The sequence below is a fragment of the Lytechinus variegatus genome, chromosome 4 (assembly GCF_018143015.1).
Source record: "Lytechinus variegatus isolate NC3 chromosome 4, Lvar_3.0, whole genome shotgun sequence".
Taxonomy (NCBI): Eukaryota; Metazoa; Echinodermata; class Echinoidea; order Temnopleuroida; family Toxopneustidae; genus Lytechinus; species Lytechinus variegatus.
In genome coordinates, this window is record NC_054743.1 from 26,737,416 (window position 1) to 26,764,209 (window position 26,794).

The 26,794-nt window shown below is 35.6% G+C and overlaps 1 protein-coding gene across 1 annotated transcript; it reads left to right on the plus strand.

Annotated features, from left to right (window-relative positions):
- Window positions 1-2,291: 2,291 nt before the first annotated feature.
- LOC121412626 (organic cation transporter protein-like) lies at window positions 2,292-19,718 on the plus strand. The gene is made up of 11 exons (XM_041605406.1): window positions 2,292-2,445; window positions 9,693-9,947; window positions 10,588-10,691; window positions 11,863-12,017; window positions 13,982-14,150; window positions 15,302-15,440; window positions 16,201-16,292; window positions 16,948-17,156; window positions 17,509-17,617; window positions 18,250-18,459; window positions 19,290-19,718. Exons 1-11 carry the CDS (start codon window positions 2,296-2,298, stop codon window positions 19,417-19,419), a joined length of 1,722 nt encoding a protein of 573 aa, XP_041461340.1. The 5' UTR covers window positions 2,292-2,295; the 3' UTR covers window positions 19,420-19,718.
- Window positions 19,719-26,794: the final 7,076 nt, after the last annotated feature.

A 26,794-nucleotide genomic window follows, 5' to 3' on the forward strand; every position in this document is an offset into this window, starting at 1 on the left:
GTAGTAGTAGTAGTATAGTAGTAGTAGTAGTAGTAGTAGTAGTAGTAGTAGTAGTAGTAGTAGTAGTAGTAGTAGTAGTAGCAGTAGAAGTAGTAGCAGCAGTAGTAGTAGTAGTAGTAGTAGAGTAGTAGCAGCAGTAGTAGTAGTAGTAGTGGTGGTGGCAGTAGTAGTAGTAGTAGTAGTAGTAGTAGTAGTAGTAGTAGTAGTAGTAGTAGTAGTAGTAGTAGTAGTAGTAGTAGTAGTAGTAGTGGTAGTAGTAGAGTAGTATTATAGTAGTAGTGGTCGTCGTTGTCTTCTTGCATGCATATTTGTAGCAAAATTACTTTATTACTTTTATGAATAACAGTATAAATAATGATAATAAAATAATAGTTGTAAAATGTATATCGTGTATGCACAAACTTTATGCGCTTATAGATATGGAGGAAAATTCTATTATTTCATCGAGGAAAAACAACCATTCATTTCTCCCTGAACATGTGAAATTAGCATTGTTTGATATTATATGGTTCAGGCAAGTTGGTCCTTATTGTCAAATCTGTAAAAAATGAAATATTGTATAATTCAAACAATAAGAAACAAAAGAAATAGTGAGTGAGAGACATCATCGTCTGTCTCATTTGCATGACACTGTAGTAGTAGTGGTAGTAGTAGTATTTGTAGTTGTAGTAGTAGTATTAGTAGTTGTTGTTGTTGTTGTTGTTGTTGTAGTAGTAGTAGTAGTAGCAGCAGCAGCAGCAGCAGCAGCAGTAGTAGTAGTAGTAGTAGTATAGTAGTAGTAGTAGTAGTAGTAGTAGTAGTAGTAGTAGTATTATAGTAGTAGCAGTAGTAGTAGTAGTAGCAGCAGTAGTAGTAGTAGTAGTAGTAGAGTAGTAGCAGCAGTAGTAGTAGTAGTAGTGGTGGTGGCAGTAGTATAGTAGTAGTAGTAGTAGTAGTAGTAGTAGTAGTAGTAGTAGTAGTAGTAGTAGTAGTAGTAGTAGTAGTAGTAGTAGTAGTAGTAGTAGTAGTAGTAGAGTAGTATTATAGTAGTAGTGGTCGTCGTCGTCTTCTTCTTGCATGTTTGTAGCAAAATTACTTTGTAACTTTTATGAATAACAGTATAAATAATGATAATAAAATAATAGTTGTAAAATGTATATCGTGTATGCACAAACTTTATGCGCTTATAGATATGGAGGAAAATGCTATTATTTCATCGAGGAAAAAAGGTCTCTTCGCCTAAATATATTACTATATATATTTGCATATTTCTGTAATTTATCACTGTGATATATACCAGAAAATCCTTTTAGTAGGATATTCCATGTACGTACTAAAGCCAATTATGTAATGAAGAAAAAAACATGAAGACTGTGGTGATATGTTATTCGCTATTGCAAGCAATTAAGCGATCGAGCCAAATTAATAGAATTCGGTATTTCATTATTATTATACATTATTTGACCCGTAAAACGTAAAAGGAGCCATAAAATACGCAAGGAAATCAGTTGAAGTAACGATATTCAATAATATAATGCAAGATTGGTCAACAATTTCTCTTTCTGAATAAAAGAATCCGCCCCCCCCCCCAAAAAAAAAAAATGAATAGAGAGAGGGGAGATAAACATTATTATCAACTAATAATACAACAAAAATAGATGAATGAATGAATATTGATTTAGAAAATAGATATAATTAAATTAAAGCAAACATGGTTATTTATAGAGATCACTTAATTGTCTCTTGAAAGTCATCTTTATGGGCTTTCTTAAGTGATCTTCGATATCTGGTTCACTATACTCTATAGGCCTACTTGCTTTAGGGTATAATTTTGACAAGTGACTTCTGTACGTAACGACGTATAGACCCAAAACAAATGGTAATTACTGCTTTGAGTGTGTAAATAAAAAGAGCTTGAAGCTCCTAATTGGTAAATATAAAATCTCCTATACGAAGCTCATTTGATGCCTCCCCAAGAAAACAACTTGGGCGTATTTATCAGAGTAAACTTTGAAGTAGTCAGGCTGCAGTGATAAGATGGTTCTTGTATTATCGACCTTCGGCACGTCAACGTAAAACATATTTGAGGCGCAGCTACAGCAAAGATGCTCTCCCGAATCGATCGTAACGATCGCGTTAATTTCTAACGAGCATGATCGGTTTGCGTGATACCGGTTCCATCAGTGTGACGAGGGCATTAAATGTTGACTAAACTCTTGAAATCATTCCAATTGAAATCATTCAGCGACCAGGTTGTCATTGAAAGGATATCATGTTATATATACCTCCGACGGTTTAACATCGGGGACCAAAACCATGAAGTTTGATGATATTTTGAAAGAGATAGGAGAGTTTGGAAAATACCAGAGATGGGTGTATGCGATGGTCTGCATCATAGCAATGCCTGTAGCCGCCCATCAGATGGCCCAGGTCTTCCTAGCCGGTGCATCAGACCACTGGTGTGATGTAAGTAAAAACAAAATTCTGTCAAGTTCTTCAATCTGACACCCAAAATAATATCATGGGTCGATGAAGTGGTTTCACAGGCGTACGGATGTGGGCCACAAAGATTTAAGCGACTGAGGACCGAGAAGGGAGACAAGAAAAATAAAATGTGATTTTATTTTTTATGAGTAATACAAGGCCCTGGGAACGAGTTTTTTCCCTTTTTTTACTGAGGTGCTGACGTTAATTTGAAAAGAAAGAAAAAAAAGATTTCCACTACAAAATGTCATTTTGGTTACATTTTCAATCAATTTTTACACATCTTCCAGAATTATACCTGGGGGTGCTGCCTATGCAGACTAATACACGTAGCACCTCCAAGGAAATTTTTGGAAACACTCCTGCTTCCCAAGGTAATATGTCAAAATATATTAAAAATTAAGTTTTTTTTTCGTATGAAGAAGTCGAAGATTTTGCTCTCGCACCTCGCTTGCTCGTAGCTTTTTAGAAACTCTGTCCAATAAGATATGACTGGTCCATCAGTTTTGTTTTTGTTTTATAATGCTACAATGATTTTGGTTATATTTCCTAAAGTAAGGTAACATGGATTCTGGTTAGATTGAAGCCACAGACACCTGGGTGAAGTTCCATAAAAGTTTTGCCATAATAAAAAAAATATGGAAAATAAACAAAAGCTCTGGCAAAAAGAAATATGCCATCGACACAATAACACGTTGGAAAACTTCGGCAAAAATATAAAAATGCCAAAGTTTTTCTTTTACGCAACAGGCTCCGTGGAGTTCATCATGCTGTATTTGTTGTCTGATATGATTTCAGATCCGGCAACTTCACTTTATTTTGATTGGCTGAGAAGCAAAGGTGTCTGATTGTTACTATGGTAACTTGCAGATAAAATAAACTTTATATTTCAGCATCCGACAAGTCAATTTCATGAAACGCTGACTAATATTAAGGTGTAGGTTAGAAGTAGTTAAAGGGATGCTCCGGGCTTCAGATATTAATAGCTAAATGGGATTAAAGTTCACAAAGCAAAATGCTGAAAATTTCATCAAAATCGGATGAAATAATAAAGAAGTTATTTAATTTTTAAGATTTGCGTTATTTCGGTGAAACATTTCTAGGCACGTCTTCATCAGTGTTCATGAATGTTGATTAGATGGGCTGAAAATGTCACATCCCCGCTTTCCTTTTTCTTATGTTATTACATGAAACCATAACTGTTTCATTTTTTCATAGATGTGTCAATGATGTGTCTCCATTATGATGAAATAAGTTGCAGCGAGAAATTGAGTTGTCAACCCATCTGTTTTAGTTCTTGGTAGGAAAATTGTGAAAAACCTAATTTCGTAAAAGAAACTACAAAAGAACAATCAGCCCACCTAATAAATATTCACGATGACATGCCTATAGAACTGATTCGCCTGAATGATGCAAATCTTTGAAATTCAATAATTCGTGATTTTGCTATCCGATTTTGATCAAATTTCAGCAGTTTGCTCTGAATTTTACTCTATTTATTGAGATATGAATATCTTCAGCCCGGGACATCCCTTTAAGGTTTCGAATGATGATTTCATGAATTTATGTTTTTAAAAAATCCACAGTTATCGATATGTGAAAAGAGTCTTTACTCGTCAACATAATACACAAACAGTGCAAAGTCATTCTAAGTTTCTATTAGTTTTTTATTGCTTTTGCTCCCTATATAGCTCCACTCGCTCTCAGAATTTAGTTAGACGTTGAAAGTTTGATATAAGATAATGTAATAAAAAAAAATGGCGAAAACAGCAACCGTCGCCAATCTAATAATTTGAAGAATATATGTGGAAATTCCACTTAGATTCGATGTTCATTCAGGATAATTCATTTTAAAAATGGAAGCATTTTGAGCTGTGGCCTCTCTTGCTGTAAAATTGATTCTTATTGAGTACTTAACTTTCTTTTTCTTCATTAATAAATCATATTTTCCTGACTTTTGACTCTCCGGAGATACTTTCTAAAATAAAATCCTCACATAGGTCATGATAACTAAACCTAACCCAAACCAATCAAATTAAATGAATAAAGCTTTCGTTCAGAAAAATATAACAAGGACAATAACTTTCTTCTTCATGACGCAAATATCACGAAAGTTGCTCTCGCTTCCCGGAGAGGCAATTAATATTTTGAGATTTTTTATTTATTACTTTTTTTATCGCGGTCCGGAACGACATGACCCCCACCCCTCATGCTGCTGGATAAAATTCACATTTTCCGGGGGACACATCACCCCTCCCTGGATCTCGCCACCTTTTAGGAGGAGCTGCACAAACAGGCCGTAGTTCACCGGGGTGGCAGAAGCTTCCTTCCTCGATCGAGTTCATCAGTATTTTACCCTCTTCACACCAGAAGTACTCGGAGTCGATAGTGTATAAATGGCGTTCAATATGGGGATATGAATTGCAAGCTTTAAAAAATAACTTCTTTGCCATGTTTAAATCTTGACTAAATCGGAAAATACAAGCAAGTAAACAATAGAATAAGATCCATACGTATCGATTTCTGGAGATTTTTTTTATTATCACGGCCAGGAGACAGGAGAAAGATGTGATGTTCATCACACTCCTAATATTATTGTTCAACATCAATGTAAATAAAAGGGAATATAAGATATAGTAACGTTGTTTCCAAAACAAGAATTTAAAGCCATTAAAGCAACACACAAATGTCAGTAATTTGTCGACGAAGCGACTGAGAGCCTCCGTCTCTTTTCTCTGGATGTGCGTTATACATGGAGATAAAATGATTATGAAAAACATTCTCAAAGAATATGTGATTTTTGGGGGGGCGCTACATTTCCTTAGAAATAAGAAATATCTGGGGGCATGCAGGGAAGGGGGAGACAAGCTGCTCGGTCAGACCAGTATATAGTCTCCCACGTATACTATGTTCGATAGGCCATTTTCTTTGTACTGAATAATCCAACGTCGAAAACTTTTGAAGCCCCCCAAAATAATTTTGGCCAGTCTCGAAAAGAATCGCTGGACGTGGGAATGATTTGACTGTTGTAAAGAGAGAAACCGATATAGAAGTCTAGAGATTGAAATCGAAAGCGAGAAGCATGTTGATATGTTTAGAAAGACATACTTTTTATATTATATGTCTATCTTTCATTCTATCGCATGTTTTATAATAAACTTTACTTGTTTATATTTATGTTTTGTTATAAATCATCTTGAATCACAATATTTACAGTAGACATGGTAGAGTAGCAGGATAACAATGTAAACCCCCAAAACATGAATAGAATAAATGTTAATAAAACAGGCAGGACATAAAACATATCAATTAAGAATAAACTCCTAGACTGACGGGATGTATAAGGATTGACAGAAAAACTATCCAATCGAATTTGCTTCGCTTAAAATACTGTACTTAAATACAAAATGTAGAAGAAAACAAATTCAAATGAAACAAAAACAAAACATCCCAAACGAATTTTCTTGACCATTCAAATGGTTAGAATTATATAGCTTATCATATCGTACTAGGTCCATTTTATTGCCCTTACTGTCATATAGTTATTACATTTGTAGTAATTTAATTTGAGTTAATATAACCCATATAGGTTCATGTGGAGTCCCCCAAGAATCTGTCGTTTGTACTCTTTTATTTGAAGCCCCCCAAAATAATTTTGTACAAGGTCATCATACAGCCATCTTGTAATGAAAAAAAGTTGTTTGATATTGTGCCATTAGAAAATAACTTATGTTCCTCTCACATATGTGAGCTAGGCTTGTATTAAGATTTACACGACCTATATAGACTTTTATTTGTCTTTTACTCTGTTTTGCCTGTCTTCTCTTCTTCAGATTTGAAAATGTCATAGTTTTGCAGTTCCACTTCCGGGTGCCAGCTGTGATTTTTTTTCACACTTGCGACAAAATATGCGCATAAAATGATATATCTTGTGAAGGAAATATAAAAAGTTACACCTCATGAATGACCAATTAAGATATAACCATATCTTGACAACATAATAATTATATGGCATGAAGAAAATCTATTCCCAGATAATTTGATACCATATTTATCAGGTATATTGTATACGCTAGCAACCAGGAGAATTTTGCTGTGATATAAAATTCGATTAGCGTCTTGATTCTGGGGTAAAATGTAATGTCGTAAAGTTCAAATAGGGATTGAAGAGAGGTTTGTTAGCCATTTGTTTTAAAATCAATGTGCAGACATAAGGAATATGAATTCGTTTAAATTCATTGAAATTAGGCGTACATATTATGGATTTAAACGCATTTTCTCGTTGCCGAATTTTTCATGTTTTCGCGTCAACCAAAGGTACTCGATCATTGCTATTAACATGATTAACACCAACCAATTAGGGTGCACTTCCTAACTGAAAGTGTGCGACCAAAGGGGAGTGATAACTCTTATTTTCTTTCCGATTTGCTGTCGGTTTGACGTCTACTTGATTTCGACACCTTGATTACAATAAAGGCAGGGGTATGAGGGGTATAACTAGGACGGCACCGGTGAGCAAATTGCACGATAACCCCCCCCCCCGTAATTTTGCACGTAGTGGAAAAATATAAAAAGAAGGTTACCCTTATTACATGAATGAGGATAAAGGGAATTTATCGACTAACCCAGTCGCCTTCCATAATATTGATAATAATAATGCTATGGCAACACCTATGACGTACCCACTAAGGTGGTTTATCTTCAAATTATCAAAGTTCATAAGAGATGAATAGAAGAGATAATGGTGAAATAAAACTTTTTTAAAAATAAAAGGAGTATATTGAAAATAGTATGCTAGTGTATGCAACTTCTAGGCCAAATATATTCCCTTTTTCTTCTTTTCAGGGTAAAACTTGAAGTAAACTTTTTAGGTCTCCTTACCCTTAGACCCTGGTGCCGTCCCTGGGCAAACATATCGTTTTATTTGAGCGTAATGAATATACGAGCTCTGTACTCTATTGTTCTTTTACCATGTTTAATCATGTTGGACTTTGAGTCTGTTATTATACACAAAGCTCTCGGCTAAAGTTGACTGATCCTAGAGTTTCTTTGACTTTAATATCTTGTTTGCATGATGACCAAATATCACGACAATTATCATTGTCATTTTCCCTCGCTCTCTGCTTTCTTTTTTATGTTACCGACTTCAATAGTAGAGTATTTGAGGAAGTTGAGGAAGGATGTGTTTTTGCAGCACAAGTAATGTTTTCTTTTTAAATATTCCGATGTATACCCCTATGGATATATAACCATGAACATTATAGCATGTGAGGTTTTACCGTTTAACACTGCTTGAGTAAGAGGTGTGATGAACTGGCCGATGTATTTAAATAATTCAATGAAATTCAATTCAAAATGGTTTATTAAAGTTACAAGAACTGCGGCATGTAGCTGCATTACAATTTTTTTATATGGACTATACCTGTAAATTGATAAGACACAGCGATATAAATTATGCCCATAACTATCAGTAACATAAAGAAATCACGATTCATGACGCATATACAATATAATCTGCCTTTATATAACATGTCAGTGCTAACGTGAGCTATATAAGCTTTGTCTATCTGTGCGAAGTTAAAAAAATAAAGTTCTCTCTACGATGAGCATGGATTTCACAGAGAAAATCATATGCATTATAAGTTTGATATCTGCTCTTTAATTTTATACCTTATTCACAGGAATTAGTAGAGAAATAAAACATATAAATAACAGTTTCATTCACTCTCAAAAATATATAACTTCTCCTCCGAGAGAAAACGGTTTGGAATCATCTAAGTCGTACAGAGCCATTTTTTGCCTACGCCCTTTAAAAAGGGACCCCCACATAGCCCCCTCCCTTTGTTGCCCATGTATTGATAACTAAATTCTTTTCTTTTAAAGTGCCAAGCATGTCCCTATTGAAGGGGTGGTCCAGGCTGAAAATATTCATATCTTAATACACAGAGTAGAATTCACTGAGCAAAACGCCGAAAATTTCATCAAAATCGGATAACAAATAATGAAGTTATTGAAGTTTAAAGTTTAGCAATATTTTATGAAAACAGTCGTCATGAATATTCATTAGGCGAGCTGATGATGTCACATCTCCACTTTCCGTTTTCTTATGTTATTACATAAAATCATATTTTTTCCATTATTTCATACTTGTGTGAATAATATGTCTCCCTTATAATGAAATAAGTTGCAGCAATAAATATCTAATGCACTAAATCAGTTGTCAATCAAATTTTTCTAGTTCTTGGAGGAAAAAATTTGAATAAACCTAATCTCATATAACAAAATACAAAGGAACAAGTGGAGATGTGACATCACCAGTCCACCCAATGAATATTCATACAGACTGTTTTTACAAAATAGTGATAAACTTTAAAATTCAATAACTTTGCAGTTTGTTGTCCGATTTTGACGAAATTTTTGGCATTTTGCTCAGTGAATTCTACTCTATTTATTAAGCTATAAATACTTTCTGTCTGGACCACCACTTTAAAGTACCAGAAGCACGTCCCATGTACATGTTATAATGCAAGACAAATTAATTAATGAAATTAGAAGTTTGAAATATATATAAGTCATTCGCTTTCATTTATGTATAAAAATCATTAATTTACCACTGTAAGTTCCGGTGTATTGTTGATTTTGTAATCATTTTCCTCCGTACAATTTATTTATGACTATACAATCTTTTGTGATACAGTTTATTCTTGTATACCCTGGAGGCACCGTTTCAAAATAAACGTGGCTGCAAATGAATTTTTGATAACATTTTTTTTATTTCCGATGTATGCCATATAGCCATATAGGCCCTATAATATATTCACTTGCTTCGGTATCCCCAGATATATTCTCTAGCGCGGTCATGGCTGGACCATTTTGGTGGTGGCAAGCCCCTCCGTACTTTGTATTATATTTTATATGTTTGTGTTTGTTTTTTCCGTTATATTTGTCAAATTTACTTCTATTTAGTTAAGTTCGAGCTTACCCTTTCTTCTATTTTATAATGAATTACTCAAAGTATTTCGATTGACCTTTGTTTGTGATCTATATATTTGAATTTGCTATGTCGTGTTACTTTGTTTTATAGTGTGAATGGAAAATAATAGATATAAGAACATATTATGCTAATACAAATGGTTAAAGGGAGGGAGGGGAGTCAAATGACGCTTTATATAGTAAAATATCATATCTCCATGAAATCTGTGTTGTTTTTTCTGATCATCCAATGCTAGGTGGCAGCGTGGAGCGATGAGGATTGCCAAAAATGGGGTTACACCGACGAGCAGTGCATCGAAGCAAAGCGAAATGCCAGCTCTCCCGTCAACGGAACCGAAGACGAGCTCCAGTGTACGAAGTATTCCATCGTGGATGAACTCGTCTTCAATCCGGGTCTCGATCCCGTGAAGTACAACGACACAGAGATTATCGAATGCAACAACGGATGGGTCTACGATAAAAGCCAGTATAAATCGTCACTCATACAAGAAGTAAGATGGTTATATATCATTGACTGGCCTTGAGGATATTGCCCAAGATTCCTCCCACGCATATTGCTGGAGTCGAGGATGAAGGCAAACGTGATATCTCCTGAAATTCTTTTGAGTCACTATGAAGTTAAATTTCTAATGACTTGTAATCCTAATCTGAGAATCATATAGTGACGTCTGAAGGGAAAAGGATTTGCGAAGTCACTCCCTACCTATGAGCCCGACCTCGGATAATACATAATCCCTCCCTTCTAACGAAAGCAAGAGTGAAGTTATTATTATCATTATCATTGTTATTATTATTAATATCATTATTAATATTGTTATTATTATCATTATTATTATTATCATCATAACCATTAGTATTATTGTATATAAAAATAATGATATAATATTGTATTTGATTATACTACTATGATAAATAGTATGATCATCGTAATCAACAAAAACTTTCTTTTACATTTCCAATTATACTTTGGAGAAAAAAATCACCAACAAATCTCTTTATCGGAAAAATACCCTGATGCAGTTGCCTTTTGGAAGTAGACCAATTGCTATTCTGATTCTTTCAAATAGTTCATAAAATTTATTTTCACGTTTTGTTTTGTTGTGCTTTTTCATTTATTTTCATTTTTTTTAGTTTGACCTGGTATGCGATGATGGAAATTTGGACAGCGTGGCTCAGTCATTATTCTTCGTCGGTGTCCTCATCGGTTCTCTGCTTTTTGGAGCCCTCGCCGACATGTGAGTTACCTAACACGACATTTGCTCTGGAGACATTTGCTCTGGTCTTAATATCTCAGAAGGCATAGTGTTATAGAGTTATGATGAGAATAGAGTGTTTTGGTTTAGAATAATGTCAAGATAAGGATTAGGGATTATTCAGCTATGAAGAATAGATTTTATGTTTAGCTTAATGTCCATAAAATTATTTTTCATTGGAGCAATTGTCGCCGGAGCAAATGTCATGTAACCATGTGCATGCTTCCGATGAAAGCTCCACTCCATGATATTACAAGTCATTAAAAAAAGAGAAAAAAATATGGGGGCATCCGTGAGAGAGGAGAAGAAGAATAGAGAAGGAGGACAGTCTTGGGGAAAACATTATTGGACAAGAAATATCTTACTGCCCTTGTGTTTAAATGAATTAATCCACCTTTATGTCATTTGTTTCGCTCATTGCATTTTTCTTTGGCAATAATTATATCAATGGCGTACAGATGGGAGGGGGGCTCTCCCCCCCATCACGACCAAGAAAAAATATAGAGAAAATGTAATAGAGAAGAGTGAAATATGATTATATAAATATGATAATATTATGTCAAAATAAATTACATAACTTGATTTTTTTATTTTAAAAAATGAGATTTTTTTCTCTCGCTCGCAAGTTTTTTTATTATTTTTATTTTACGCGATAATTCATATTCATAATTCTAGCTCCCTTGAAATTTTTGGCTTATCATATGCCACAGAAATATATTAATTTTTGTCAGTAAATGTATAAGATATACTTTTAATGATAAATGTGAATGTTTGCATAAAATAAATATAAATACTTAAAAAGATACGGTTGTATCAATCTATGCATAGCCATTGATATACTGTATCTGTTCTCTCTGTACATCGTTTAATTAAATACACATAGCACATAGTATGATGCCACATCTCTATTGCTAATTTAACTATATTTATGTTTTGCCATATTACTCAAGGCTGTTAAACCAAATGGCCTTTTTGATAATAAAATAGTTTCCTTTGTTTGTTTCAGGATTTTCATATCTTTCTTCAGTTCTTTCATTAGGTTATTTCTGTATTTCCAACTTTTTTCTCGTTATTTGTACTTTCTTTCATTATTTATTTCTTTAACAATTCATTTATTAAAAACGTTTTTTCTCTCTCTCTCTCTCTCTTCCAGGTTTGGTCGCCGTATTACTCTATTTGTAGCACTATTCATGCAGATATCGGTCGGTGTTGGGATTGCTTTTTCTCCTAGTTTTTGGTGGTTTGCAAGTTTACGTATTGTCTTAGCTTGTGCTAACATGGGAGTCTTTCTTCTTTGCTTTATTATCGGTGAGTAGTTAGATTAAAGGCGCGTGCCCCCCCCCCCATCGGCTGGCAAAAAACGAGGACAAAGGAGAAAAAGAGGGAGAAAAAGGGAAGAGAAACGTAGAAGAAATTATTGTACATTATAATGTGCTACATTGTATTCATATATATTATGTTTTACATGCATTACATAAGAAATATTTTTTCGTATCTTTATGAAACATGATAATTTGCTCAGGATCCCGTTTTCGAGTCTATATACACCGAATATATTTCCTCGCACTTCGAGTTATTATTGATTTATGTAGTGACATAAGCTTCTTTTTCATTACATCTTAAAGTGATTGCCGCCTTTTAAGGTCTGAATATAAAACATTTCCAGTCCGTGCTTACGTTCGCATTAGTGGATTGGCGAGATGTGTTTGCTCTTCATGAATTCCTGAAATCAGTCCTTAAAATGTCCCTTTTTTCTTATCTGAACATAAAAAAAATCAGCTAGCGCTTCGCGCTCGTATCATTTGGTTAGTGAAATACGTATGGTCTTAATGAATTCCTCCAAACAAGCCTTACAATTTCTCTCCAGTTATGAATTTCATAAATTTTCAGCTCTCGCTCGTAATATTTGATTAGTGAGATGCGTATGATAATCATGATTACAATGACTGCAAAAAAGGCTTCATGTTTTTATATGTAATTCTAACAAAAATTTATCAGCAAACACTTTACACTTGCATTAGATGAATATGGTAAGATATGTACACTCCTAATGGATTCCTAAAAAATACTCCTTAAAATGTTCCTGTTTTGGGTCAATATATACAAAAATTTCAGCTCGCTTCGCGCTCGCATTGTTTGCTTAGCGAGACAGGTACAAGTCATGATTGCAAAAAATTTGCTTATTATGTCCCTTTTTAGTCCTTAATATCACAATTATTCAGCTCGCGCTCGCAATATTTGATTAGTAAGATGCTTATGACTACAAAAAGTGCTTCATGTATTTAGATGTTATTCTAACAAAATCAGCAAGCGCTTGGCACTCGCGTTAGATAACTATGTAGAGATATGTACACTCTAAATGGAATCCTAAAAAAATAGTCCTACCAAAAATTTCAGCTTGCGCTTCACACTCGCATTGTTTATTTAGCGAGACAGGTACATGTCATGATTACAAAAATTTGCTCATAATTCCCTTTTTTGGTCTGAATATCAAAAAAATTCAGCTAGCGCTTCGCGCTCGCATTATTTGATCGGTGAGACACACATCCGTTTAAAGGCACAGTCCTTAAAATGTGTCTATAAGGTCAGTGGCAATCGGTGACTCAATTTTTTTTGCTAGTGACCCACGGTACGCCATTATACATGTGTATAATGATTTCATATCTTCGGAAGATTGAAAGTGCTTTTTACTGACGAGCTGGCGAGATAATTCATTAATCATTCCGACTTAATAACATTATCATGATTGTGTCACTATAGCGTGAATAGTTATTTTGCCAACTTAACTTATTAAAAGAAATTGCGTGTGTCTTCATGGTAAACGCCCAAGTATTTTTGTCTTTTTAATAAGTTGACTTGGCGATATAACACATTCCCCATGTCGGCAAACTGAGGTTGTTAGGTCGACTTGGCAAGATAAAATAGATGGGAATTCATTGCTTCGTCATTACATATTAGAACATGATCTGTGTAAACTTGTTATGATTTGGACTTCGTGTGGTTGTATGTTCACATTTCGTAAAATTCTTTTTTTTTTATAACAAAACTTTTCAATTCATAGTTCGGATATCTATATACCCAGAAACTGAATTTCAACATGTCGATATTGTTTTTTTTTTCTTGGAGTGTTTTTTTTTTTGTTCCTCCAGCATTTTAGTTATCACCCATTGATCACATTTGTTTTGGTTTTTTTTCTTTAAAACATAACCAAAGAAAATCGAAGAGTCATAACTGAAATGATCAATTCAATTTTTCTTGTTTAATCAAACCAGGCACGGAGATGGTTGGGCCTAACAGACGGACGGTAGCAGGGATGTGTATACAGATAGCATTCTCTTTCGGTTACATGCTCCTTGCTCTAATTGCCTATTTTATACGAGACTGGATGATCCTACAACTCGTTATCTCTCTACCAGCTGTTTTATTTTTCGTCTTCTTCCCGTAAGTGTATCTGGGGCCCATCTTACAGAGAGTGACGATTGATCCGATCAATCTCAACTTTATACACTGTAAAAACTGTGGTGTTAAAACTGACACAAATTGGTGTTAATAGAGGACCACGCCCTGAGGTGTTAAAATAACACCCTAGATATTGAGCATACCACCAAAGAGTGTAAATGTAACAACCATAGGTGTTGTAATAACACCTATAGGTGTAAAACTGACACCACCAAATTAACACCGGTGTAAAATAACTGGTGTGGTCCTCTATGTACACCGGTTAACACCACAGTTTTTGCTGTGTATGGAAATCAGTCGATATAACATATTTTTTACAGGAAATTGCACAATGTCCTTTGAAACGAAAACTGAGAGGCACGCTGATTAAAATTAAAAAAAACGATGGATGTATGCAATTACGTCATATCTGGAAAATCATTTTTAAAAAAATATGTATTTTAGATGTTGACGTTGCCGGCTTTCCATAGTTGTGATTGATCGGATCGATCGTACCTCTTTGTAAGACGGTGCCCTGATCTTGAATGCTATAACCAGTATTATAGAAACAAATCTGTACCAATGTATAAGGATTTGAAAGTAACAGAAGTCGTATATTGAATTTTTAGAATATATGTATATACGTAATGACTAGCGCTTATATTTTGTAACGAATATCATTACAGATAAGGTCACAATCATATCACTCATAACCATCATCATTATGCTTTATTATCATTATTAGTATTGTTACTTTTATTGACATTATTGATTTTATCATAATTCTATGAAACAGGAACATGTCGGTGATTTTCATGGAAAGACTTTGTTTTAAGAAAACAAGCACTAAATGTTAATTGTAATGAAGTACATATTTGTTATTATTATCATTATTATTATTTTTATCATTCTTATCATCATCATCATCATTATCATCATCATCATTCCAATTATTATAATTATTTTTACTATTATGATTATTATCATTATCATTATTAGTTTTCATCATTAGTAGTAGTATCATTATCATCATCATCACCATTATCATTATGATATTCACCATCATCTTCATCATTATATCGTCATTCTTTTTGGTCTTTACTATTAATAAAACATTATAATTTTATATTTTTGATTATCATCTGATTTTTTAGATTTATACCGGAGTCTCCGCGTTGGTTGATTTGTAAAGGGCGAACGGAGGAAGCAACAAAAATTATTAAGAAAGCTGCAGATACCAACAAAAAAGATCTCCCGGATCCTATTTTCACATCAGAAGAAATTAAAGAACAGGTAACCGAAAGAAAATTCAAGCAATTTTATCTTTCAAAACAGTTAATTGATTCTTTCCGGGTTAGGTTTGGGTTTCGGTAAACTTTGGTTTCGGTGATTTTTTTTTATTACTGTTATCTTATCAATTCTTTCTCTAATTTGTTTCTTTTTGATACTTTCAGACTTTTTCGTTCTTTCTGTCTATCTACCTACCTGTATATTTTTATATTATTTTTCCTTTTTGCTTTCGTTCTATTTGTTTTCTTTCTTTCTTTTTTTTCTTTTTCTTTCTTTTTTCTTTTTCTTTCTTTCTTCCTTCCTTTCACTTCTTCCTTTCTTCCTTACATTCTTTCTCTCTCTTTCTTTCTTTTTTCTTCATTCCTTCCTTCCTTTCTTCCATCATTCTTTCCTTCTCTTTCCTTCTCTCTCTTTCTTTCTTTTTTCTTCCTTCCTTCCTTCCTTTCTTCCTTCATTCTTTCCTTCTCTCTCTTCCTTTCTTTTTTCTTCGTTCCTTCCTTTCTTCCTTTCTTTCTTCCATTTTTTTTCTTTATTTATTTCTTTCTTTCCTTCCTTCCTTTCTTTCTTTCTTTCTTCCTTCCTTCCTTCCTTCCTTCCTTCCTTCCTTCCTTCCTTCCTTCCTTTCTCTCTTTCTTTCAATCAATCATTTTTTTTCTTCCTGTCGTTCCTTCATTTTATTCTTTCTTCCTTCCATGTTTTTTTTTTGCATTAATGTTTTTATCTTCAGTGATTTTCATTTGTTCTGTCATCCTTTCCAATGTAGCAAGATGCACTGACAGCTAAACAAGCCACGTTTTTAGATCTCTTCAAAACACCTAACCTCCGAATCCGTACTCTCAACTGTATGTTTAATTGGTAAGAGAAACAAAACGTGTTTTCTTTTTCATTCCCGTTATAGCGCCATTATATTCTTTGATTTATTTTATTGCTGGAAACAGAGGTGGCTCCAGAGTTTTTAAAGTAACTTAAAGTGGGGGTAAAAGTGGAAGGAAATGTTTTTTTTGTTGCTCATAATCGATATCTTACCAACAGTATAATGTATGCCATTATTAGTTTGATTGTTTTATATTGAGTTTGTTCGATATAGACCTAATGATATCTAGTTGAACATAATTTTAGTTGTCAAGTTTTCGTAAAGCTGTCGTGGAACATCTGTTAAAAAAATAGACATGGAATTTGTTATCATTTATATATTTTTTACAATGTAAATACATTCAGTGTATAATGTACGGTAGGAATTGTTTATAATCATAATATACATGCATTACAGAATGTATTAAGTAGATTTACAATATGTAACAACAATTCATTTTTATCTACAACTTGTACAGAAGCGTATGTTTAAACTGTTTGATTTATCTGGTTCCTATATGAATATCTTTGCTTTTGTGTGCATTCGTAATAGCTAAACTTATCAATGCCTATAAACTGGTTGTTAGCATTAATTGGATAATTCATTCATTCATGTTTGATAGTAACTGAAGTCGAATCATCTTTGCCCTGTATATAGGTTCGTGAATACCATGGTTTATTATGGCTTATCTCTGGACACCTCCGACCTGGGTGCTAATGATTATATCGCATTCTTTATATCTGGTGCTGTCGAGGTACCTGCGATCATAACCGGTATCTTTGCTATCGATTACTTCGGTCGAGCAAAGAGTACCTGCGGTTATATGCTCTTTGGGGGCGTGGCCTGTTTATGTACCACATTTACACGTAAGTACATAGCTAAGCAATTAAAAAAATATATCTAATTATATATGACATGATTTCACTGAAAATCATCATAAAATATTTTCAATCTCACATTTTTAAATGTTACTGTCAAAAACACGATTTCTATAATATCCTGCATGCTGATTCGAGATTTTAAATTCAAATAATTGTTTGGCTCGCTCGCTTCCATCAATTGCAAATTTTCCCAAACTGATGTGCCAAATCAGTAACTCGGCCTCCACATTTATTCAATATATTTATTTGTTTGTGGGGGAGGGGGCAAATCACGCCACTACATGTAGTAGCAACATTTGGATTCCCAACTAAACTTATCCTCTCTTTCCCTTTCTAGCTTTGGGTGCCTGGCGGACGACGGTTGCTATGTTAGGCAAGTTTGGTATTACAGCATCATTTGCAATTATCTACATATTTTCAGCGGAGCTGTTCCCTACCCCAGTCAGGTAAGAACATGTTCAAACGGAAACACTTTACTTTGATTTTATAAACTGAATAAGTGGTATTAATTTCTTTAACTGTTATAAAACTGGGGACTGAATCAGCCCCCTTCCCGTCGACAAAGTTTTTTGATCGCGTTGCTCGCTGACTTTTTACTTTCAAGTCTCGCGCAACTTTTGAGACCAAATTTGCGACCCCCAGGTACGCGGTTCCGAAATTACGCAATTTATTGCATGCAGACCAAAATTGCTTAAAAACGTGAATTCGTTTACAAATCCAATACAAGAAGTGTTTTTAGCCAAATCTCACAAATGTATCGTCATTTCAACTTTTACAGTTTTCTTAGGTGTCAAAATAGCCCATCAGTCTTTCTCAGGTTAAACGCAGATTTTGAAAAAACAAGAAAGTTAGTACAAAATAATTCTAATTCATCAAAATCTGTTGTATCCTCGCATGATTCTATTTTTATAATAATAATAATAATAATAAAGGTATATTTACCCAGGGTAGCCACTTCAGTTCCGAAAACTGTTCTCCCAGCGGGCCCTGCTATTATTATTATTTTTATCAATTAATAACCGAATAAATTGTATGAGTATCGTTTCACCTCATGATTACCATTTATCTTGATTTCCAGGAGTGTTGGTGTAGGCATCTGTTCCATGTCTGCGCGTATAGCGGGGATATTATCACCCTACGTATTGCTCCTGGATGAGGTCTGGGAACCTCTCCCGGTCATCATCTTCGGGGTCCTGTCAATCATCGCCGGAGTTCTCATCCTTTTCGTTCCCGAGACGTTAGGGGCACAGCTTCCCCAAACCATTGAAGAGGGAGAGCTCTTCGGAACGTGAGTATTCCTGTTTTTCTGTATTATGTAGCTGTGATTGAAAGTGTTCAAACGCCTTGTTCAGAAGAATCCCACTGAAATATTTTAGGGAGGGCACCGCACTTCAGGCAATCGCGCCCTAGGGGGCCCCTTGTTAAAAGCTGTGCTTCTTTGGGGCCCTAAACCTGTCATTTTCAGTTCTTTATTATGTAACCATTTATTTATTTGTACTTTGCTCTCCTTTTGACTGGTTTGAATAAATTCAATTCAAAAGGAAAAACAGAGAAGAAAAAGAAGGGGGATCGAGGAAGATTTTTCATTTGTGAACATAAAAATCCCGTCACTTATAGGGGTCGTCGTGCCCATTCCCTTAAACGAAGGACACATGGGACCGTTTCATAAAGCTATTCATAAGTTAAGAGCGACTTTAAGAACGACTGGTGATCCTTTCTTACTAAAAATTGCCAATGGTGCGTACCATTTATCACAAGAAAGGATCACCAGTCGTTCGTAAAGTCGCTCTTAACTTACGAACAGCTTCATCAAACACCCACCTGGTGCTGCTCCTGTGATAGACCTTTTCTTATCTCTCTTTCTTCTACTTCTCATGAATATGCACACACACGCCCCCCCCTCCCACACACACACACCAACCCACATTACTTGATGGTTCACTTTCCTCCAGTATGTCAAGTCTCTGCCTTTTCTGCCTGAATTCTTCCTCTTCCCTCTCCGCATGCATACCTTAATTTCCAACTCTTTATAAAACATGTCAAAAGTTTTCTATTACCTTTGTGTAAGAAATGTTTTATTGAGCGTCTTATAATCGTTATTCTTATTTTCAATTACAGGAAGAGGGGGAGGGAACTCCAAGAGAAGAAGAGCGAAGACTACACTCTCCAAACGATTTCGTCATCTTTGGACGAGAAACCAAAGGAAGGAAACGGACATGTCAACCAAGCTTTCGAGAACAACATCTAGAATCTATATTTTATCATCTAAAATTGTTCTCATTTCTTTCCTCTCCTTCAGTTAGATTGATTCAAGAAGAACATCTTTAACGATCTTGGGTACCATTTAACCATATTAGCCACACAAACACTCTGAATATCTTAAATTATCATGGAAACAAATAATAATGATATAGCATTTATGAGGCGCCGATCTATCTAGTTACCTATTCAGTGGCGCACTATGATATTAGCCCGGCTGTAGCTCCAGCTGCTAAAGGCGCTTGGTGCCTTCAAGGAATTAATCCTGCCGGGTACCCATTCACATCACCTGGGTCGAGTGCAGCACAGTGTAGATAAATTTCTTGCTGAAGGAAAGCACGCCATGGCTAGGATTCGAACCCACGACCCTCTGTTTGAAATGCGAGAGTCAGAACCACTAGACCACGACGCGCCCAAATCCATTTTCTTTATCAAAAATTACCCAAATTCTTTATTGATTTTAATAAATTCTGATAACAAATTTGGATTGTCCCCCCTAATCGTAACTTTCTAAAAGTAATTTCTAAAGGTAGGAGGTGATGATGTATCCTCATCTATCTTGAGAGCGAAGTTGGCGGTAAAGTTTCTGCCTGTCGAACCAAAGGTCGTGGGTAAGTCCACCAAGGGCGGATGACTGAAGCCAGTGCGTTGCGTGTAAACGTCTTTTCACTGTTCCATAGATGCAGGCTATTTTACAGTGGAAAACACTCCGTCCCTCGGATAGGACGTTAAATGGAGGCCCTGTGTAAAGGAGATCGAGTCACGACCTTTGCACGTTAAGAACCCACTGCACCATTCTTATAAGAGTATAGAGGCCTCTATACTGGAAACCCCGGTGTAGAGGTCCACCCCCGGGGTCCACCTGCCATGCCTGCACTAGCTCCCCCAATCAGTCATATCGGGAAGAGAGACCTGCTGGTCACAGTGATTCAGTTCGCTTTTCGCCTCCGAGGAACGGGTGACGCATTATAGTAACAATAATAATCTTTTAACAACAAAAAATATAAAGACAATGTTACTAATTTCTTTTACCAGATCAAACCTGCGCACATATATCTGACTTGTCTTTCTATGATACCTCTGTGTATATTTTATATATTTTGTTTCATGTTCAGTAATGTTTTATTCAGTGATTGCCATTATCATTATCTCTTGGTAATTAAAGCTTTTGTTCATGTGTTTGATTTATTTCTACTTTCATTGTATGTTGCGAAAGCCCTTTTCAACTGAACCGCTTCTTAACATGATTATCAGAAGCCCATATGCAGCACAATTTCGTCTATAAACTTTGTACTGTCCATTATAATCATATCATCTGAAAGCGATCGAAAGGTCTGGTATAACGGAAGCAAAATGTAGGTAGGTGAGTCAAAGTTTTGTCCGTATAGTGACACAATTCAGTAAGCCAAAATGTGTCGCTATAACCTATAATACTGACAAATTAACTGACTTTTACGAGAGTTACTCACTTTTTTATATTGGTTTGTGTATACTTAAAAAAAGAAAAATGTATAAAAGATGACGAAAAAATGAAGAAGGGGAATATAATAAAAGAGAAACGATGCATTGGGGAATAGATGGGTCGGGTGTATATATAAATTGAATTGAATAACTTTATTTTCCATAAAGGAAATTCTTTTTTCACTGGTTTACACACATGTAGATACAATGTATACACAGAACAAAACAAAAGATGATGAAAACAAGTCAACAAATTGGTCAAAGCATACCCCTATTTTCTTATTTGAAAACTAAATCGTTGTCTCCGCTGGGTCGTCTTGCGCCCATCAGATTTCACTGGCGCCACCTAGGATGCATGGCAATCAGTGGCGGAACTACGGGGGGGGTTAGGGGTTAAACCTTGGGTTAAACCCCCTCCCTTTGGGCTGCCAAGTTTAATACCTATTTTGGAGCCAACCCCAAATTACCTTAATTTTATAGTGAACCCTTTTTATGCTTGTCAAATTTCTCAGTCAAACCTCCTCCTTGGAAAAAAATCTAGATCCACCCCTGCCAATGTATTTATATGCTTTTTAAAGGACAATTATTAAGTCTACCCAAACAAAAAGTTGACTTGAATAAAAAAAAGAGAGAGAGAGAGAGGGGGGGGGGAGAAAGGGGGGAATCAATCCAACAAGCATTTCATCAAAATCGGATGGAAAATAAGCAAATTAAGACGTTTTAATAAAGTATATCCTGGTCTGCATGCAATGAGGGGATCGACTGATCACGTCACTCACTATTTCTTTTGAATTTTTGTTATATTAAATATGACATATTCTGTAAAACAATGTTTTATTCCACCCTGAACATGTGGAATCATTCAAATTACCACTGTTTGTCTCACCTGCATAGCAGAGTAAGACTATAGGCGCCACTTTTCCGACGGCGGCGGCGTCAACATTAAATCTTAACCTAAGGTTAAGTTTTTGAAATGACATCATAACTTAGAAAGTATATACCGGGTAGACCTAGTTCATGAAACTTGGCCATAAGGTTAATCAAGTATTACCGAACATCCTAATAGAGTTTCATGTCACATGACCAAGGTCAAATGTCATTTAGGGTCAATGAACTTAGACCATATTGGGGGAATCAACATCAAAATCTTAACCTGAGGTTAAGTTTTTGAAATGTACGGAAGCTTAAAAGTGCCACCGAGATGACGAGATAATTCCTCGTCTTCTCGACTTTTTGGGTCCGATAAAGCGAGAAGGCGTGATCCGGTATCTCGTCTTCTCAGCCTTTTTTTTGTCCAAAAAGGCGAGACGGTGAAATTTCAAATCTCGTCTTCTCGACTTCTCGGATACGAGAAGGCGATAAAGCGAGATTCCAAACCACGTCTTCCCGACTTCTCGGGTATGAGTAGATGAGAAAGCGAGATTCCAAATCTCGTCTTCTCCACTTCTCGGGTATGTGAAGATGAGAAAGCGAGATTCCAATTCTCGTCTTCTCCACTTCTCGGGTATGTGAAGATGAGAAAGCGAGATTCCAAATCTCGACTTCTCGGGTATGAGTAGATGAGAAAGCGAGATTCCAAATCTCGTCTTCTCGGGTATGTGAAGATGAGAAAGCGAGATTCCAAATCTCGTCTTCTCGGGTATGTGAAGGTGAGAAAGCGAGATTCCAAACCACGTCTTCTCGACTTCTCAGGTATGAGCAGATGAGAAAGCGAGATTCCAAATCTCGTCTTCTCGACTTCTCGGGTATGAGTAGATGAGAAAGCGAGATTCCAAATCTCGTCTTCTCGACTTCTCGGGTATGTGAAGATGAGAAAGCGAGATTCCAAATCTCGTCTTCTCGGGTATGTGAAGGTGAGAAAGCGGATTCCAAACCTCGTCTTCTCGACTTCTCAGGTATGAGCAAATGAGAAAGCGAGATTCCAAATCTCGTCTTCCCGTCTTCTCGGGTATGTGAAGGTGAGAAAGCGAGATTCCGAATCTCGTCTTCTCGGGAATGTGTGAGAAAGCGAGATTCCAAATCTCGTCTTCCCGTCTTCTCGGGTATGTGAAGGTGAGAAAGCGGATTCCAAACCTCGTCTTCTCGACTTCTCAGGTATGAGCAGATGAGAAAGCGAGATTCCAAATCTCGTCTTCCCGTCTTCTCGGGTATGTGAAGGTGAGAAAGCGAGATTCCGAATTTCGTTTTCTCGACTTCTCGGGTATGTGAAGATGAGAAAGCGAGATTCCAAATCTCGTCTTCCCGTCTTCTCGGGTATGTGAAGGTGAGAAAGCGAGATTCCGAATCTCGACTTCTAGGGTATGAGAAGGTGAGAAAGCGGTTTCTAAATCTCGTCTTCTCGGGTATGTGAAGATGAGAAAGCGAGATTCCGAATCTCGTCTTCTCGACTTCTAGGGTATGAGAAGGTGAGAAAGCGAGAAACTAAATCTCGTCTTCTCGACTTCTCGGGTATGAGTAGATGAGAAAGCGAGATTTCAAATCTCGACTTCTCGGGTATGCGGAGGTGAGAAGGCGAGATTCCAAATCTCATCTTCTCGACTTTTTCGGTATTAAACTACGGAAGCTTAAGAGTGCCACCGAGATGACGAGATAATTCCTCGTCTTCTCGACTTTTTGGGTCCGAGAAGGCGTACGTGATCCGGCATCTCGTCTTCTAGGCCTTTTTGGTCCAATAAGGCGAGAAGGTGAAATTCCAAATCACGTTTTCCCGACTTCTTGGGTACGAGAAGGGGAGAAGGCGACATTTGGAATCTCGTCTTCTCGACTTTTTGGGTCCGATAACTTGCGAGAAGGCGTGATCCGGTATCTCGTCTTCTCAGCCTTTTGTTGTCCAATAAGGCGAGACGGTGAAATTCCAAATCTCGTCTTCTCGACTTCTCGGATACGAGAAGGTGATAAAGCGAGATTCCAAACCTCGTCTGAGGTCGAATATATATGTTTGTCTGATGGTTAATCAGATTGGTTTTGCCCTGGTCATGCAGTAACCCGTCTCTGTGGTCTCGTGGTTAAGGCACCGTGCGCCATTCTAAGTTGGTAGCCCGGGTTCGATTCCCAGCAGAGACAAGTTTTCATAAGGATGTAGCTCTGTGTATATGTATGTATATATTCCATTCCATTCGTTAAGTGTTCTCACTTGTTTGTAAATAAGGTAAATCGGTAAATCATGTAATATAAAGCATACGGGATTCCAGTCAAACCAAATGAAATTAAAGAATCTAACACTTGGCACTTTGCCAAGCGGGGAAATCCTTTCGAGGAAAGGGTCAGATTACATTTTATACATGTTATAATAATACTAATATATAGGGTATTTATATTGCGCACATATCCACCTTGTTAGGTGCTCAAGGCGCTCCTATATTACCCGCCGGCTAATAACCATTATCAAAACACATTTTGAAAACGGAAAATACAATTGAAATCGCAAAATTATCCACGAAAACCTATGCTATGTACGAATCTAACATGTTTTATTCTCATATTCATGACTATATCCGTGACTGAGTACTCCTGCAACGTGTTTGATATCTTAAACAAAATTTTCTATTTTTAATGTTGATGTGAAAGAGAAATGTTGATATTTTTTATATTGCACGAGAAATCAGACAAGACAACCTATTATGGTAAGCGCACAAAAGCAAGTTTGTTGGTAAGCGCACAAAACAAGAAATATATAGGCCTGTCGCCCTTCTAAATTGTTTTTTAAATAGAGAAATGATAGGTAGGGCCTCCAATGTAAAAATGGTGGTGGTGTTGATTGAAGAAAAAGAAGAGAGTGAAGACGAGGAAGGAGAAGAAGGAGGAGGAAGAAGAAGACAGAAAAAAGGAGAAGGAAGGAGGAAGAAAATAAGGGGTGGAGGGGGAAGGCATGCATATTATATATTTTGTGAAAATAAGCAAATTTCGAACAAAAAAAATCATAACTTTATTTTACGTTCAAATTCAATGAAAATTCCATTGGGATGTTTGTTTTATTTTCTGCAGTTTTTATCAACATAAATTTATCATTCAAACTGTCCTCTGTTGCTTTCTCTGATCTACTGCCTCTATACATGTATACAATGCATTACTTTGTGCTTTAAATTGAAGAAAGATATTCTATTGATTATACTCAAAGGCTGATTAATGTTCTAAAAAGAATAAAGTCAGTCAATGTATATTACGTTTTGATCTCATATCGCTGCTAAGGTTTTTGCATGGTGTTATCAGATTATATTTTATTTTTATCTGTATTCTTTCTTCTCATTTATACCAAGTTCATTGAATAAATGTATACTATTAAAAAGGATTAATGGTTGATCCTATCACGTATGTGTAAAATGTGAAATATTCTTCATAAACTCATTGGCCCGCTTTCTGATAGCAGGTTTGACTTAAACTCAGGTTTAAAGTTGTGGTTTAAGTATGGATAGCCAATTGTTACATAAATCACTAACATAGATATCGTTCTTCAACTCATTTGACTCTCAAATCATTCATAATTGTATAGGAAGTATGTATGAATGATCGTCTTCACCATCGATGAATCAGGAAAGAGCACAGTATACATAAGAAATATACAACTTAATAAAAATTTTGATACTTTTGGCTTGCCATACTTAAACCACAACTTTAAACCTGGGTTTAAGTTAAATCTGCTATCAGAATACGGGCCTTTGGATTTGATAATAAATGATAGGAAGACTCAGCATTGTCTTATATCTAAGACATATTTACATTGTGAATCGCGTTTGATTTCTATCCCGTTTTCATCATTTATTTAAATGGACAAGTCCTCCCAAACTATAAAAGTTGATTTGAATAAATAAGAAGAAAAAAAAATCAATCAAGCATAACACTGAAAATTTCATCAAAACTGGATGTGATATAATAGAAAGTTATGACATTTTTAAGTTTCCCTTAATTTCACAAAACAGTTATACATGTATGCACATCCTTGTCGGTATGCAAATGAGGGGACTGATGACATCACCCCAGGCCACTTACTATTTCTTTTGTATTCAATTCACGGTGAAGCAATAAAAAACAAAAGAAATAGTGAGTGAGATCATCAACTCTCTCATTTGCTTATCACCGAGTTGTGCATGTAGCTGTTTTGTGAAAATAAGCGAAACTTTAAATGTCATAACTTTCTTATTTTACGTCCGATTTTGATGAAATTTTTCAGCATTATTCTTGTTTGATTTTTCTCTATTTATTCAAATCATTTTTTCCTGGGGTGGACTTGCCCTTTAACAAAAAAAAAGAAAGAAAGGGATAGAAAAAAAGGGGGAGGGAGAGGTCGAGAAGTACAGAAAGCGGGGAGAGGAAGACTGGGCCTTGGAGGGAATACCAAAATCTGAAGCTCGACTATATCAGGGCCTTTTCACTGCACAAACAATCAGAATGGATTACTGAACAAAATCAATATTTAAACCAAGAGCATTTTGCATATCATTATTGAAAATTTTATTCTCAAAAATATCTGAGATTACTTACCAAGTCAAAATCTTATAATTAATTTCATCTGTCAATACACTCATATAATTTTCAATCTAATCTAAGATTGGTTATTGCAAATTCCTGACTTATATAATAATTGTGGTGACTTTGCCATTATGTTATCAAAGTACCATGGAAACGGGACAATCAAATAAACGTTTCCATATTTTACAAAGGTTACCATAGTGACAAGGTCTTTTTTAAATAGGCCCCTGAACTTCCAGGGCCTGTTTCAAGAACTTTTTGTAATAAAAAAAATTGCATAACAGTTAAAAGCTACTGTAATCATTTAATTTGATTGACTGTTAGTAAATTTATATTTCTTATTATAGCAAGTCTTTATTAAACAGGATTCCGTGTTGTAACTCTATTCAAAGATGTGATAGCTATCGTTCTGCACCCAAGAATTCAGCTCCTTTTAT